The following is a 17,011-nucleotide window of genomic DNA, read 5'->3' on the forward strand; positions in this document are numbered from 1 at the left end:
ATCAGTAGAAATTGTACTTCAAATATTTAAACAACCATTCTGTTTTTCACTTTCACCACAGTAGTCAATAATTTACATAAGACATTCAACATTGTATTATAAAATAGGCTTTATGTTGGTTGTTGTAGGCTAATGTCAGTATTCTAAGTACATTTAAGATAAGGTGGTAAAGTTACAATGTTCAATAGGTTAAGGTGTATTAAACACATTTTTTTTTTTGAAGACAGAGTCTCACTGTTGCCCTCTGTAGAGTGCTGTAGTGTTACAGCTCACAGCAACCTCAAACTCCTGGGCTTAAGCGATTCTCTTGCCTCAGCTTCCCAAGTAGCTGGGACTAAAGGCCCCGCCAAAACGCCCAGCTATTTTTTGTTGCAGTTGTCATTGTTGTTTAGCTGTCCTAGGCCAGGTTTGAACGCGTCAGCCTGTGTATGTGATTGGTGCCATAACTACTGTGATACGGGCACCAAGCCTTAAATGCATTTTTGACCTGATATTTTCAACTTATGATGGGGTTATTAGGATGGAACCCTATCATGAGTCAAGGGGCATCTGTACAACAAATATAAAATAGCATCTGAGTAAAAGCAAACCAGAGTTTTTAGAAGTTCAAGTAGGTGATAAAGATGAAACACTAAATGAAGAAATCAATGTTAGTAAAAGCTGAGAAAATATGACAAATGATATAAAATTTCCATGTTGAAAAGTTGAGAACAATGCATTTTGAGAGCTTATCACCTGCTTTTTTCCAAGCCCCACTTTAAATATGAGTTGAATCTAGTAGAGAGGATACTAAGTTAATAAACCATAATAATGTTTTTATTTAACTATAATGTTTAATATTTCTTCTAGTTTTACTTTTTGAACTGCCTTTTGTAAAACCACAAAAAACTATAAGATTTCATTTTTAAAGCTTACTTTAGTTCTATGAGCATTAAAACTAAAAGCATTCAAAATAAAATAAATTTGTAACATTATAATTAAATTTTATAACTAAATTACATTTACTTAAATGTATCTAAGTTTTAGTTGCAATATTATAAGCAAACCCAGTTTTACACAATACATTTTTGTGTTCCCAAATTAATAAATTACTGCAGACCTATACAAAGCATCCTCAAGGGATTCATATTGTCCTTCCTTTTTCAGATTTTACTTTCCTGGGAAATGAAAGGTCACCCAGATTTCCAAACTTTCCAGAATTATTCTTTCTATCTTTATTTATATCCTTATCTATCACTGCAATTTGATAATCAAAGTAGTAAAATGAATCTGGGGCATGGTGGTTCATGCCTGTAATACTCCCACTCTGCGAGGCCAGGTCGGAGGATCCCTTGAGCTCAGGAATTTGAGACCACCCTGAGAATGAATGAGACCATCTCTGCTAAAAATAGAAAAAAATTAGCCAAGCATTGGCAGGCACCTGTAGTCCCAGCTACACAGGAGGCTGAGGCAAGAGGATTACTTGAGCCCAAGAGTTTGAGGTTGCGTGAGCTGTGATGCCGCTGCACTCTGCAACTCTCCAGAGTTATAGGCTCTGTCTCAAAAAATAAATAACAAATACCTAATAAAGTAGTAAGATAATCATAAATGCAAAGGTTTCTTTAGAGGGATATTCACCAAAACATTATTTCTACGAGTTAAAAATTTGAAACAACGTGTGCTCTCTCTATATATATATATATATTTTTTTTTTTTCTGTTCTATAAATAGGGTCTTGCTTTTTTGCCCATTGTAGAGTGCAGGTTTTTAGCTATAGCCTTGAACTCCTAGGCTGAAGTAGTCCTCTCAAGTAGCTGGACTACAGACAGGCCTGTACCACTATGGTTGACTAATTTTTTTTTTTTTCTTGCAGTTTCTGGCCAGGGCTGGATTTGAATCCACCACCTCCGGCATATGGGGCTGGCACCCTACTCCTTTGAGCCACAGGCGCTGCCCTAATTTTTTTTTTTTTTTAATAGGCAAGTCTCGCTATTTTGCCCAGGCTAGTCTTGAACTCCTGGTCTCAAGAGGAGACCTTGACCTCCCAAACTGCTGAGATTAAAGGTGTGAGCCCCTGCACCCAGTTGAAACAACTTATATTTTTAATAACAGGAATAGCGTAAAGATGATATCTTTGAGCTTTGGAGTCAGACAAATCTGGGTTTGAATCTCATGTCTTCTACTTAATACCTGTCAACTTGAAATAAGTTATTTAATCCCTCTGAGCCTCAGTTTCCTGTTTGATAAAAGGAGGTAAATCAGAATTTTCCAAGGAAGGGGTGATGAGCAAGTACAGGGCAGAGGTCAGAGGCCAGCATTTTCTCACTTTCCATCCCGTGTGGCTATTGGCAATTGACGGTAATAGGTATTTACTACCTTAGGTAGTAAGACTGGATATATTGTGATGCTTACAGACATTCCAGTCAGCAAAAACTGATGAACAGGACTAACATTTGCTGGTTCCACATATGTATTAAATCTAAATCTTTTCACATCTTTTCTCAGGGATAAAGACTTAGCAAGATCTCAATGCCAAACACAACACAAAGAAAAGAAGATAAGTACTTCACAAAAGGAAGGTAATGAGAATCAACCTCAAAACCAAAACATAATAAACAGCCCCTTAATATATCTGACCCTTTCTTCTCAAAGAGAACTCTAGAATTTCAAGGGTTTTCAACACCAGCTGTCATTTGAGAAAAGATTTTTTTTTTTTTTCACCGCCAACTGCACTGTATTTTGTCTCCATAGATACAAGACAACAGAAAATCACAGAATTCTAAAGCAGGAAATCCCGGGACCTCCAAGATCATTTAGTCTCAGGCCCCAACTCTGCTATCAGGGAATCCACTAGTGGTTAAACAAGAACAGGCCAGAGGTCAAGGGAAAGAACCCCTTGTCCTTGTTCCATCCTGAATGACCTAATGGGATCAACCTAGCCCAATAGCCTCGTTTTATAAGTGGCAACCCAGTGCCTGGCTAATGAGAAAAGAATTTTTAAAAAAAACACCTTTTTGTGGCAGAGGAGGGGAATTGCTTTCAAATGGGCATCTCCCTAGGTTTAGACACTCCTGGTGAAATATTAGTATTCAAAGAAGAATTTGTGGGTGTGGAAAAGAACAAATGTGAGGTAAAATATAAATTAAGTCATGAGGAAGCTCATGCCTGCAAACCTAGCACTTTGGGAGGGTGGGGTGGGTGGATTATTTGAGGCCAGGAGTTCGACACCAGTCTGAATATGAGCAAGACCCTGTCTCTACAAAAACATGGTAAAATTAGCCAGGCATGGTGGTAGCACACACCTGTAGTCTCAGCTTCTTGGTAGTCTGACCCAAGAGGATCACTTAAGCCTAGGAGTTTCGGGTTACAGTGAGCTATAAGGATGCCACTGAACTCTAGCCAGGGCAACAAAGCAAGACCCTATCTCAAAAAAAAAAAAAAAAAAAAAAATGGATTGAAGAGTATAAACTCAACAACCAAAGTCCCAGAATTTCTCAGAGAAAAAAGTTACAATGATAACATTAGCCATACTGGCTACAGTTCATTCATCCAAACGACAAATATTTACTTAAAGTCAAAAATGTAATAGACACAGAAAATACAACAAAACTAGTCAGACATGGTCTCTTCCCTCATAGGAAGTCGAGCATGGAAGGAAGTTAAACCATAAATTTGTTGAATAAATCACTTAAATTACAATCTTACTTGAACTATGATAGGAAAAGTGTAGAATATAATAGAAGCATAAAAGAAAATCTCCTGGGCGGCGCCTGTGGCTCAGTCAGTAAGGCGCCGGCCCCATATACCGAGGGTAGCGGGTTCAAACCCGGCCCCAGCCAAACTGCAAACCAAAAAATAGCCAGGCGTTGTGGCAGGTGCCTGTAGTCCCAGCTATTTGGGAGGCTGAGGCAAGAGAATCGCTTAAGCCCAAGAGTTGGAGGTTGCTGTGAGCTGTGTGAGGCCACGGCACTCTACCGAGGGCCATAAAGTGAGACTCTGTCTCTACAAAAAAAAAAAAAAGAAAGAAAATCTCCTAACTTAATCCTGTGAGGGAAGAAGGAGAGTCCCAGAGAAGTCTGAATGGTGAGTCAGAGTAAATCAGGCAAAGAGCACACAGAGGAACAGAATATATAAAGATCCAGAGAAAATGGAAAACAAGATGCACCAGAAAAACTAAAAGAAGTCAAGCGTTGACCTGGCCCAGTGGCTCACACCTATTTAATCCTAGCACTCTGGGAGGCTGAGGTGGGAGGATCGCTTGAGCTCCAGACCAGCCCAAGCAAGACCAAGACCCAGTCTCAAAAGCTAGCTGGGCATTGTGGCGGGCACCTATAATCCCAGCTACGTGGGAGGCTAAGGCAGGAGGATCACTTGAGGCCAAGAATTTGAGGTTGCTGTGAGCTATGACACTATAGCACTCTACCTGGGGTGACAGAGTGAGACTCTCTCTCAAAGAAGAAGAGGAAGAGAAAGAAGAAGACAAAGAAAGAAGGACAGGAAGAAGGAAGACTGTGTTTGGGTTCTGGGGAAGCTAATGCTTCACCACTCCAATTTGAGAACCAATTGAGAAATTGACCTAGGAGACACAAAGAAATCAAAGAACCACCTTTGTTGTTGGGACGGCTGGTTTGAAAAACACAAAGGATTGTCAAGATCAGATTTGCATTTTTCATTGTAAAAAATGAACTAAATTTGTAAATAATGAGAGCTTATGATTGTGTAAAATTCTAAGAATTCAAAGTACATCAGTGTGCGTTGGTATTAATTTTAAGGGATCTGTTTTAGACAGGTATAGTAAGACATGCAGATGTGGAAATGACTGTCATGAAGTTTTTTTATACTCACAAATTCCTAGAAAAAAGAGGCACAGCACACCACGCAGGGCCACATGAGGAAGCACCTCAGTCAGGCAGTAGTTGGGGCAGAATATGGACAAGAGCCTCTACTGTGGCTCCCAGTGGCCCTGAGTACAAGAGCTGGAGAAGGGAAGTGATTAGGCCAGCAAGAGTCCTCAAACTATGGCCCGCAGTCCACATGAGGCGGTGTGATTTGTTCCCGTTTTGTTTTTTTACTTCAAAATTAAATATGTGCAGTGTGCATAAGAATTTGTTCATAGTTTTTTTGTTTGTTTGTTTGTTTGTTTAACTATAATCCGTCCCTCCAACAGTCTGAGGGACAGTGAACTGGCCCCTTGTTTAAAAAGTTTGAGGAGGACCCCTGGTAGGGTATGGGCTTTTGGTTAGTTGGTTCGCATATGAAAGCAAGATGCACAAGCTGATAGTTTTTACTGTTCCTAGGAACTGACTAGCCCTGAAAAGACAGTCCTTCCAGGGCCAGTAAAGGGCCCAGACATCAAAGCATCAAATACAGAAACTAAAAATGTGTTCATTATAGTGCTTAATCCTCAACTTTCCTATGAAATTTTAATTTATTCATTCTAAAAATATTTATCGAATACTTCAAAATCTAGGACATCTTCCACTGTCACTTTCAATTGGTATCCCTGCTTCCTACTTCCCTGAAGAAAACTGAAGCAATCAGAACAGAATTTCCACAGACTTCCTCGCCAACTCAAGCTCCTTGTCAGCATCTCTAGCTACTCTGCCTTCGACCAATTTTTTTTTAACAATTTGAGTGACAAAAATAAATAACAGAATTGGACTATAACTCGACATATAAAATAGAAATCCACGAGTCCATACTGATTGAAATAAGTGCTTGAATTTTTAGTATTAAATATGGAGAAGAGACAAATGGCAGAGGAAGTAGTAGCTGGAGGGGGAAATGAGGTCACAAGAAATTTTTAAGTGAGAAATTACAGCAAGTTTTTATGATAATATGAATGATATAGAGAGTCAAAAAAGTTGGTATTCGAAACAGAGAAGATCTTTTCTTCGGTAATTTCTTCGAATATGAGAGAAGAGATGGGCTATAATCTACAACAAAAGAATTGGCTCTAAATAAAGGCATAAAGTTCATTTGTGGAATAGGGAAGAAGACAAACTATGTAGGTACAGGTCCCAATAGGGAGGTAAATATGGAGGTGGGAGTCTGTAGAAGTTCTATTTCTCTTCTTCCCAATCCCCCACCCAATATTACCTCTCTTTTTTCCATAGAACGTACTACTTTCTAAAATGGTATCTGATTTACCTATTTATTACACTTACATGAAGGCAGAGATCATTGTCTATTTCATGCACCAATGTATCCTATGCACTTAGAGCAGCACCTGGTACCTAGAACACACACAGTAAATACTTGTTGACTAAGTTACGTGAATGAATGAATGCCTGCTAACATGCTAGACATAATGGGAGAAAGTAGACACTAGTCAGAGATGGTTCGATTCCAGCCCTAGAGAAGCCTACCTTTTATCAAAAAGGAAGATATTATCTTTTACCAGACTTCTAGGGCAGGTATCATTTTTAACTCTGTAGAAGTAATCATTCTTGTACATAAATGTACTGAAATCTGAATGTGATATGAAATAAGTTTCTTTTGGTGTCATTTGGGATATATTTTGTCCTGGGTTTATTTCCTTATTCACTAATTTCAGAAAACACATGTCTAATTTAGCTCCAGTTAGTACCTTGACTATTTCTTTGAAAATTTTTGGTCCATATAAAACATGCATATATTTCTATATTGTGGGTCCAGTTTGATGTATTAGGATGTGAGGGTGATCTGGCTGTGACATCTGTCACCACATTGATCACCAGGGTCGATTCAGCTTATCTGGCTAGCTAGGCCAGTGTCCCCTTCCTCCGTCACCACTCCATGTGTGTCCCTTCCAAAGCTGAGAGCTCAGTCAAAGAGGACATCCTTCCCAGATAGAGGCAGACCCTTCTTTCGTCAAGAGTATACAAGTAGCTGATCTCCCCTTCTAGAACCTTCAAATAAGCTCCCAATGTCCAATTTGGTATATTAGTTTTCTATTAATGCTGTAATAAATTGCCATAAACCTAACAGTTTAAAATAATACAAATGTATTATCTCATAGTTTTATAGTTCAGAAGTCCAGGTCAGCTCAGCTAGTTTCTCTCCTCTGGATGTTACAGGGCCAAAATTAAGGTGTTGGCCAGCCTGGAATCTTATTTGAGGGCTCTGGAGTAGTCTGCTTCTAATCTCATGCAGATTTTTGGCAGAATTCAGTTCCTTATGGTTATAGGAATAAGGTCCCAGTTTCCTTGTTTATGAGTCAGGAGCCTCTCTTGTGCCCTTAAAGGCTGCTTGTATTCTACATCATATCACCCCTTATATTTACCCAACCCAGAAATGGTAGGTCAGGTCTTTCATGATCTGAATCTTTATGACTTCTGCCATATTTCTCTGGCTTCTAGTTATGTGGGGGATTATGTACTTAAATATGACACAGAATAATCTTTTAATTATATCTGCAAAGTCTCTTTTGCCATGTTCAGGTAACACATTCACAACATCTAGGGATTAGACATCTTTAGAAGGCCATCTCATCTACCGCCCTACAACATTTAGTTTTTCACCAATTTTTTCCCAGTTCAAATTTTATGGAAGGACATTGTCCTTTATAAGAACATGATCTTCAGTCAACCGTATTATCTGTTCCAGTCTCATTAGCATGTGTATTTCTTCTTGAATAACTGTCCTTAATTCTATTTCCCCAGCCTTCCGAGCTGCCTACAACTTTTTCTACAAGGATAAAACTGGCTGTATTGACTTACATGGGATGATGTGCACTTTAGCTAGATTGGGAATGAATCTAACCAAGCATGATGTCTACAATGAATTAAGATGTGCTGATATTGATGGTGAGTACTTTTCTAATTATTTTTCTCATATAAGATATTGGTGAACATGTATTTTTCTCTTATTGGCTACATAAACATGAAAAAGAATGCTTTCTTGCTCAAAAATGTGTGTGTGTGTCCCTTTGAGGATATCAGTGAGGTATGTGTACAAGTTATAAAATCAAATTAATGTGGGTGGCACCTGTGGCTCAGTGGGTAGGGCGCTGGCCCCATATACTGAGGGTGGTGGGTTCAAACCCAGCCCTGGCCAAACTGCAACAAAAAAATAGCCGAGCATTGTGGCGGGCTCCTATAGTCCCAACTACTGGGAGGCTGAGGCAAGAGAATCACCTAAGCCCAGGAGATGGAGGTTGCTGTGAGCTGCGATGGCACAGCACTCTACCAAGAGCGATAAAGTGAGACTCTGTCTCTGCAAAAAAAAAAAAAATCAAATTAATGCTACAAAATGAACTATTTGAAAATCCTGTGTGGAAACTAAGAGTGTCTTATTCCAGTATCAATTTTAGGTTACCTATGATGAAGTTGGAAGGTACCTTTAAATAACAGATACAAAGGCAATAACAATTTTAAACACATTACCAAGAAAATCCAAACCCTTTGTCTCTGTTTGAATCACAATAGCATAAATATTCCTCCTCCATCATCAGGGCCCACTCATATCAAATTTCAAATGTCACAGCATTTTTGTTTGGGGGTTTTTTTGGGTTTTTTGAGACACTGTCTCACTTTGTCACCCTCGACAGAGTAACTTGGCGTCATAACTCACAGCAATATCAAACTCTTGGGATCCTTTTGCCTCTGACTCCCAAGTAGTTGGGACTAAAGGTGCCTGCCACAACGCCTGGCTATTTTTAGAGACAGGATCTTGCTCTTTCTCAGGCTGATCTTGAACTCCTGAACTCAAACAATCTACCCACCTCAGCCTCCCAGACTGGTAGTAATATAGGCACGAGCCACTGAGCCACACCTACTTTTGTTAGTATTTTTAAGGCCCACAGATAATGTTTTTATTGAAATACGTACCTAGTGAATAGTAGTCCAAGCTGATATCTTGTTGTGTGAAAATATATTCAGTATATTGCCTCCTTTCACCTGTCTCCACCCAACTGCCAGTGCCCCATTCAGTTCCACATGTGATTCAGTGTCACCAGTTAACTAAGGTGTCACTTGTTTCTACTAACTCTGCCCTTTCTTCTGTTAGTTCATAGAAATGCACACACACACACCCCTCTGATAGCATTCACTATCCTTTCATTTTAGAGGAAACAGGGCACAACGTAAGGATGTCATAATAAGAATAATGGGGTTGATATGGAATGGGAAGGCTGGGTGGACTCCTTGCAAGCATGGCAAGTTTCTCATAAAGGAATGAGTGGCAGACTGCAGCGGCTGGACACCCCAGCTTGATGTTTACAGGTTACAATCACTTCTTCAGGCTCAGAGCAGAGGGCTATTATAATGGGGCTGAGACCACTTTGAGAAAACCGTGGCATATGGCTTCTCAGCCTTTTAGCTAAGATCCAGTGAAGAAGACCATTGTTTGACTGAGCATATGTCCAGCTCTGATTTTAAGTATTAAATGGTCCAGAGTGTTTTTAATTTTTATACTTAAAATATATTCTGATAAGTAAAATACATCTTATCCTTATTCTGAGCCTTAGATTTCTGTTGCAGGAGATGGGAAGGTGAACTTCTCAGACTTTATAAAAGTGCTAACAGATAAGAACCGCTTCATCAAGGCCGTGGGTGAGTAGAGGTTACTGACTAGAAGGTAGTTGGGCAGCTCAGCTTACTCCACAGTAAACGTCGTTCACTTAGGCTCTGATCAGGAGGCAGACCAGGAGAGGATAGTGTGGGATATGATTCAGTTGTGTACTGCTTCTTCAAAACAATATTTGCTAAGCAAACTGATGAGAGTTTTAGAATTGTGACTTAACTACATCAAGCAGGCACTGGCATTCTCCTGAAACCCTCCTATAGGTCACACTGCCTTTTGGTCTACATTGAGACAGGGAGTGACTGGTATAGAAAAATTCCATCTCCTTTTATAGTGTTTGAATTCTTTTTTTTTTTTTTTTTAACAGAGTTTCACTGGGCTCCCATAGTTCAAAGGTTAGAGTGCCAGCCCGGGTACCAGGGGTGGCAGGTTTGAACCCTGCCTGGGCCTGCTTAACAAAAAAAAAGAAAGAAAGAAAAAACAGTTTTGATCTGTTACCCAGGCTAGAGTACCATGGAGTCAGCCTAGCTCACAACAACCTCAGACTCCTGGGTTCAAGCCATCCTTCTGCCTCAGGGTCCCGAATAGCTGGGACTACAGGCATGTGTCATCACACCCAGCTAATTATTTTCTATTTTTAGTAGAGACAGGGGTCTTGCTCTTTATTTTTTCTTCTATTCAGGTTGGTCATGAACTCCTGTTCAAAGTATCCTCCTACCTTGGCTTCCCAGAGTGCTAGGATTAGAGGCATGAACCATGGCACCACTAGTGTTTGAATTCTTTACTTCAAGTATATACACTAAGCTCGGTAGGCATTCTTTTACAAAAGAAAAACAATTTTTTTTCAGAAAAATAAAAATGTTCTCATTCATGCAAATTTGAGGTGTTGGTAATTTACCGTTCTTGAAAAAATACTTTCCTCACACTGAAGAAGCCTCTACCCTCAGTGCAGGAGAGTCTGCTGGAGGTTAGAGAGCATGTTATATAGGCTGCACATGGTATATAGGTGCACTCAAAATACTGTTAGTGGTATTTGCATCACTTGTGTATGAGCTTAGCAGCCTCCCTTGGAAAATCTAACCACTACTCATATCATGTTTTCTAGGATAAATACATTCCAAATTCCAAGTACTGTATACAGTTTTGAAAATACACATGTTCGGCTGGGCGCCTGTGGCTCAAGTAGCTAAGGCGCCTGTAGTCCCAGCTACTTGGGAGGTGGAGGCAGGAGAATCGCTTGAGTCCAGGAATTGGAGGTTGCTGTGAGCTGTGATGCCACAGCACTCTACCCAGGGCGACAGCTTGAGGCTCTGTCTCAAAAAAAAAAAGAAAATACACACATTCTTAAGATCTGAAATATAACCTTAGGATAAAGAGAAGTTACTGCTTGCAAGTACTACTATAGCAATGGGGATTTGGCTAGAATCTTTGTCTAGAAGAACAAGACAATAGCATTTAACGTATAACTCATATTTATGTTAGAAGTATTGTTATACTTATTTAAAAGTCACCAAACTAAAAGTATTCTTATATTCCATGATTATTCTGTCTGCTGAGTAATCAAAATGGCCTTTTCACCAAATAGAACAAATTTTTAATGTTTCCCTGCATCTTCCCTGACTTGGTGTTATTATTATAAATAATTAGTAAAAAGACTGTCATTTTATTATTTTATGATAGATGGTTTGTTCAGAAGGCATTTTAAAATCTTTTCTTTTCCTTCTGTAGCTCCAGAAAAGGAGACCTCTTTAAATTTAGCTGGCAACCCAGGGATCCTATTATTTGAAATCCTATCAAAGCTTGTAGAGACTTCAGCCCTACCCAGAAGAGCTATAATGGAAATAGTAAGGTAAGTGGGAAGGAAAGGGATAAAAACAGCCTTCTCAGAAGTACTTATGAGGATCATATCATGGCAATCATCTCTCATTAACATACAACTCCAGAGGCTCTGGTCCAAAAGAAAGGAAAAGATACTGGACAAAGCTCCTGTTAATATAAGATCTTGTTCCTTTATCACCACAGTCCTGCCTCACTCTGAAATTGCAAGGCTAACCTCAGACCATCTTGGGGCTCCATTGAGAGCCTAAGACAGGCAAGAAATGTCAGCCTCTCATATCTCAGGCCAGAAAATCCCAGCAGAATAAAACTTTTCCAGGGATGATTTTGGGTAGACTTAGAAATCCAGTTTGGAATACAAAACACTCCTGTTGATGCTGAAACTACCAGAGGCTCTCAAGAGGGCCTCTGACTCTGAGATAAGGTACAGCAAGTTCAGACCAGAGTAGCCCTTGAACTACAGCAGAGCCAGACTCAGACTCAGAATAAAGGATGAGGAAACATTCTCATGCCCAAAATTGTTTGTTTATTCCAGCAAATAGTACTAAAAATAAACTTCCTTGATCTGTTTTTAATATTATATTAATTATAGAAAGTAAACAAATGTTGCCATTATCAATCTTTCAACTCATACTCCTTCAAAGCATTATGGTGTCCCACTAAGAGAGTACAGAATATCCCTAACAATGTGAAAATATTCTTCTACCCCTCGGCAGGTACTATCCTTATACTATCTTATCTCTGTCAAATGTGGAACAGAAGGTGCACAAAATTCTACTTTTCATTCCAATTCAAAGACATTTATTAAATCCCTGCTATTGGTACACAAATTTGGTACATTCCTTACCTCTTAGCCTCAGTTTTCCTGATCTATTAAATGGGGATAATAATAATACCTATCCTTTAGGACAATTGTGGGATGAGTTTTTGATAATGCACTTGATAATAATTGTGGGCTGGATTGAAGTGCTTAACACATTTAAGATCTCCATAAATTTAGTTATTATTATTATGTGGTAGCCACTAGAATGAGCATAGAACACTCATATTACCTAATTAAAAGCTCACTTCCCTAATGGGTAGATACCACTGTCATCTCTCATTGACAGATAAAAAAATTGAAGCACAGGTCAGTTAAATAACTTGGCAAAGGCCAGACACAGTGGCTCATGCCTGTAATCCTAGCACACTGGGAGGCCAAGGTGGCTGGATTGCCTGAGCTCAGGAGTTTGAGATTAGCCTGGAGAAGAACCAGACTGTCTCTACTAAAAATAGAATAGCTAGCTGGGCATTGTGGTGACCACCTGTAGTCCCAGCTACTCAAGGGCTCAGTGCCCGTAGCACAGTGGTTACAGCGCCAGCCACATACACCAAGGCTAGTGGGTTGGACCCCAGCCCAGGCCAGCTAAACAACAATGACAACTACAACAAAAAATAACCTGGTGTTGTGGCAGGTGCCTGTAGCCCCAGCTACTTGGGAGGCTGAGGCAAGAGAATTGCTTAAGCCCAGGAGTTTGAGGTTGCTCTGAGCTGTGACACCACGGCACTCTACTGAAGGCGACATATTGAGACTCTGTCTCAAAAGAAAAAAAAACTTACCAAAGAGGCAATGGTGCCTAGATTTTAGCACAGTCTGATCTGAGAACCCATGTTCTTATCCACTTCCCAGTCCTGCCTCTCACACTCAGTAAGTACGTGCTCAGGTAACGTTAGCTGATGTTGGTCTTTTTATTATTATTATTATTGTTGTTGGGGATTCATTGAGGGTACAAAGAACCAGATTGCACTGACTGCATTTGTTAGGTAAAGTCTCTCTTATAATTGTGTCCTGCCCCCAAGAGATATTGGTCTTTTTATTGTTGTGGTGGTAGTGTTTGGTATTTATCTGGTTCTTTCATCTGCTAATTATGCATCTGGTCATCTTGCTATTGCCTGGTACATAAGGAAATTAAAACTGTTTAAGACATAGTATTTGCATTTGAGGAGCTTAAAATATAAATGAAGAGAAAAGCCATAAGTATGTGGATATGTAAATATATAGAAGTAAAATAATATAAAAGATGTTATATAATTGTCAAATAAGTGGCAAAGATAATTTGGTTTCCTGAGAAAGCAGTTCTTGAGCTAGTTAATTGTTGGATTTGATAGGTATTCATATTGTTGATGCCATTTATTGAACATTTACGAAGTACAAAGCTCCGAGCAAGCCCTTTACATACATCTGTTTTTCCCTAGAATAAACAGTCTCCGTGCTTGTCCCTTTTCACTTTTCTTCCCATGCCTTACCTGTGGCTTTGTCTACTCTCAACACTCCTTGTGCCTCGCTGACTCTTTGACTCCTACAGCAGTAAATGACCCTAAATCAATACATTGTACCCCATAAATGCATTAATGTATACATGATCTATGTTTTCATGACTTAATAATGATAACAATTCAATAAATAAATAAAAATAATACAAAAATTGCAGCATAAAAAAAAATCATTACAGATCATGTCACTCCTCTGCTCAAAACATTCAAAACCCTCCCATTTCCCTCCAAGTAAAAGCCAAAGTCTTTATGATGATTTATGGGCCCTCTTTGTAATCTGCACTCCCTTTGACCCCTAACTTCATCTCCTGTTACTCTGCTCTAGCTACTCTGGACTGCTAGCTATTCCTCAAATACACTAGACGTGAAAAGCCTTTGCACTTGCTTTTCCCTCTATCTGGAATACTATTCCCCTGATATCCCATGACTCACTCTACTCACTCTCACCCACCCTCGGGTCTTTGTTCAAATGTCATCTCAGTAAAGCCTTCTCTGACCACCCTATTTAAAACTGCAACCCTCGTACCACTCCTGTTTCCCCTTTTCTGCTTTTTCTTCATAGTATTTATCATCTTTTAATATACTATGTAACTTATTTATTTAAATTATCTGTTTTTGCATGCTAGAATATAAACTCCAGGAGAACAGGGATTATTTTTTGTCTGTTTTGTTCACTGCTATGTCCCCAAGTCTAGAAAAATGCTTGGTATATACATGAGGCACTCATAATTATTTGTCGAATGACCTCATTTGATCCCCAGATCAAACCTGTGAGGGAGTTTCCAACACCTCCTTTATAGACGGGAAAGGAGAATGAGACACAGAGAAGGTCACACTGTATCTCCAGCCCCTGCCCTCTCTGGAGTTCCCAGCTGCCTACTAGGCATCTCCATATGGAAGCCCCTCAAATCCAAAATGTCAAAATTAATTCACCTCTTGCTCGACACCCAGTTGTATGAGTTCTTCCACTTGGGTACCAAATCTCAGGGAGGCTTTATCATCTTAGTGTGTTCGCCTCTGCCTGGGCCAAATGCCCAGCATGTCCTCAGGTGCTGCTGTCTCACTCACCACATGCAACCAATCATTAAATCCTGTCTATTTCACTTCCTAAACATGAGAGTCATACATTTCTCTCTATCACTGTAGAAACTACCTTAGTGTGAGCCACTGTCTTCCTATACTTCCTGTAGTACCTTGTCTCTCTGCCTCTGTTCTTGCCATCTCTATCCATTTTCCATACTGCAGCCAAATGCTAACTGAATATAACATGTAGTTAGAATTAGGTTCCAAGATTGTCTTCAGGGATATCATAGCCTTTCTTGTGTGCTCTCACTGACTCACTTAACAGCTACCACAAAGCAAGACTATATTTTCATAGTCTTTGTTATATTAATCCTCAATAGCCCCCCAATCCCTTAAGAATGTGTGGCAAGTTGATCTACTTCACAAAACATTATTCATAGGTTTGATGGGGTGTAGAGAGACATAAAAACAGATTTGTAGGCCCCTATTGTATGATAAGCTATTTTAGTGTATACAGTGATGTGCTAATGAAAATATGGAGTTTTGAAAGCCAAAACAATGTGCTCAAACCTTATTTAAAATTATCATGACAGGTGAGGCACAGTGGCTCACACCTGTAACCCTGGTACTCTGGGAGGCCGAAACTGGTGATTGCCTGAACTCAGGAGTTCAAGACCAGCCTGAGCAAGAGCAAGTCCATGTCTCTACTAAAAATAGAAAAACTAGCTGGGTATTGTGGCGGGCACCTATAGACCCAGCTACTCAGGAGACCACGGCAAGGGAATCACTTGAGCCCAGGAGTTTGAGGTTCCTGTGAGCTACGATGCCACAGCACTCTACCTAGGGCACAGACTGAGACTCTGTCTCAAATAAATAAATAAAATTATCATGACTTAAGAAAAAACTCCTTTTGAATGTGGAAAATATCTAGAAAATACTTTACCTAACAAATGCAATCAGTATAACCTGGCTTATTGTACCCTCAATGAGTCTCCAACAATAAAAAAAAAAAAAAAGAAAGAAAGAAAATATCTAGAAAGTGATCATTCTATCCCAGTAATCTTTTGGTAAAAAGTGCGGCAGAAGGCACACAGTGTCACCAGCAAAAGGATCCAGGTGGATCAATACACTTGGGCAGATCCAGGGCGTGTGGTCTGGTTGGAGTGATTCCTTTCAAAAATCACATTGACCTTTCTATGATTCACTCCCACTGCTTGGTACTTGACAGATAGATGACAATAAATTATCCCCAAATTTTTGATGAGTCGTTAAGGCATGGTCATCATGGACTTTAAATCGGGATTTGTCTCTGATGTACTTTTATTTCCTATTTTATTATAGCAAAAATAAAATTATACATTCCAAAAATAATAATAACATTAAAATAATAATAATAAAATTTAGTTAGAAAATGCTGTGAGGGAGTTTCCAACACCTTGGCCCACAGTGCCAAGCACAAATCTAATCATATCACTTACCTCCTAAAAAGCCTACAATGTCCTCTCACGTCACCTCTGAAAAAGTTCCAACTTAACATGACATTTCAAGGTAGCTTCATGATAATCCTTTGCTTAGCTGTCCGGTCACCCCTCCTGTAACTTCCCTTTTTACACACTAGACTAAATATGGTGCAGGTACTGAAATACTCCATGATCCTTCACCTTCTGGTATTTGCTTAAAACATTTTCTCCCTTCTTGAATCAGTTTCCTAGGCCTACCATAAAAAACTAACTCAAACTTGGTAGCTTAAACTAATAAAAATTATTCTCTCAGAGTTCTGGAGGCCAGAGGTCTGAAATCAAGGTGTCAGCAGGGCCACATTCCTTCTTAAGATCCTAAGGGAGAACACTTCCTTGCTTATTCCAGGTTCTAGTGACTCCTGGCATGTCTTGGCTTGCGGCAACACAATTCCTAATTCTGCCTCCATTTCCTTCTTGTGTGTCTCAATTCTCCCTCTCCTTTGCCTTATAGAATACCTGTTGTTAGATTTAGGAGCCACTCTAAATCGAGGAATCTCACCTTGAGATCCTTAATTCAATTATATCTGCTAAGACTTTCCAAATAAAGACCACATATACAGGTTCAAGGTTTAGGACTTGGATGTATCTTTTTGCGAAACACACCACACTTGTCTAAGCTTAACTGACTCTTGTTTCTCTTTTAGATCCCAGTCACTGGTCACTTCCTCTGAGAGGCTTCTCTGCCTCCCAGTTCTAAGACAAGCTCACTCCTACATGTTTCTCTTTTCCTTATTATACAGCATCTTACACCGTTGAAGTTAAAGTCGTTGATATTTGAGGCATGCATGTTTGGAAATCGGATGTTTATACTGTGATTTAGAGTCTCTTGTCAGAGA

At 39.5% G+C, this 17,011-nt stretch overlaps 1 protein-coding gene across 1 annotated transcript in view; it reads left to right on the forward strand.

Annotated features, from left to right (window-relative positions):
* The window catches only part of EFCAB3 (EF-hand calcium binding domain 3), a 97,920-nt gene that overhangs the window by 65,899 nt on the left and 15,010 nt on the right, over positions 1 to 17,011 (forward strand). The window contains exons 18-21 of the mRNA XM_053568994.1: positions 2,485 to 2,558; positions 7,623 to 7,766; positions 9,441 to 9,512; positions 11,212 to 11,332. Of these exons, the coding sequence (XP_053424969.1) occupies positions 2,485 to 2,558; positions 7,623 to 7,766; positions 9,441 to 9,512; positions 11,212 to 11,332 (411 nt within the window). The remainder of the gene's footprint in view (positions 1 to 2,484; positions 2,559 to 7,622; positions 7,767 to 9,440; positions 9,513 to 11,211; positions 11,333 to 17,011) is intronic.

Source organism: Nycticebus coucang, chromosome 18, assembly GCF_027406575.1.
Source record: "Nycticebus coucang isolate mNycCou1 chromosome 18, mNycCou1.pri, whole genome shotgun sequence".
In the NCBI taxonomy this organism is placed as follows: domain Eukaryota; kingdom Metazoa; phylum Chordata; class Mammalia; order Primates; family Lorisidae; genus Nycticebus; species Nycticebus coucang.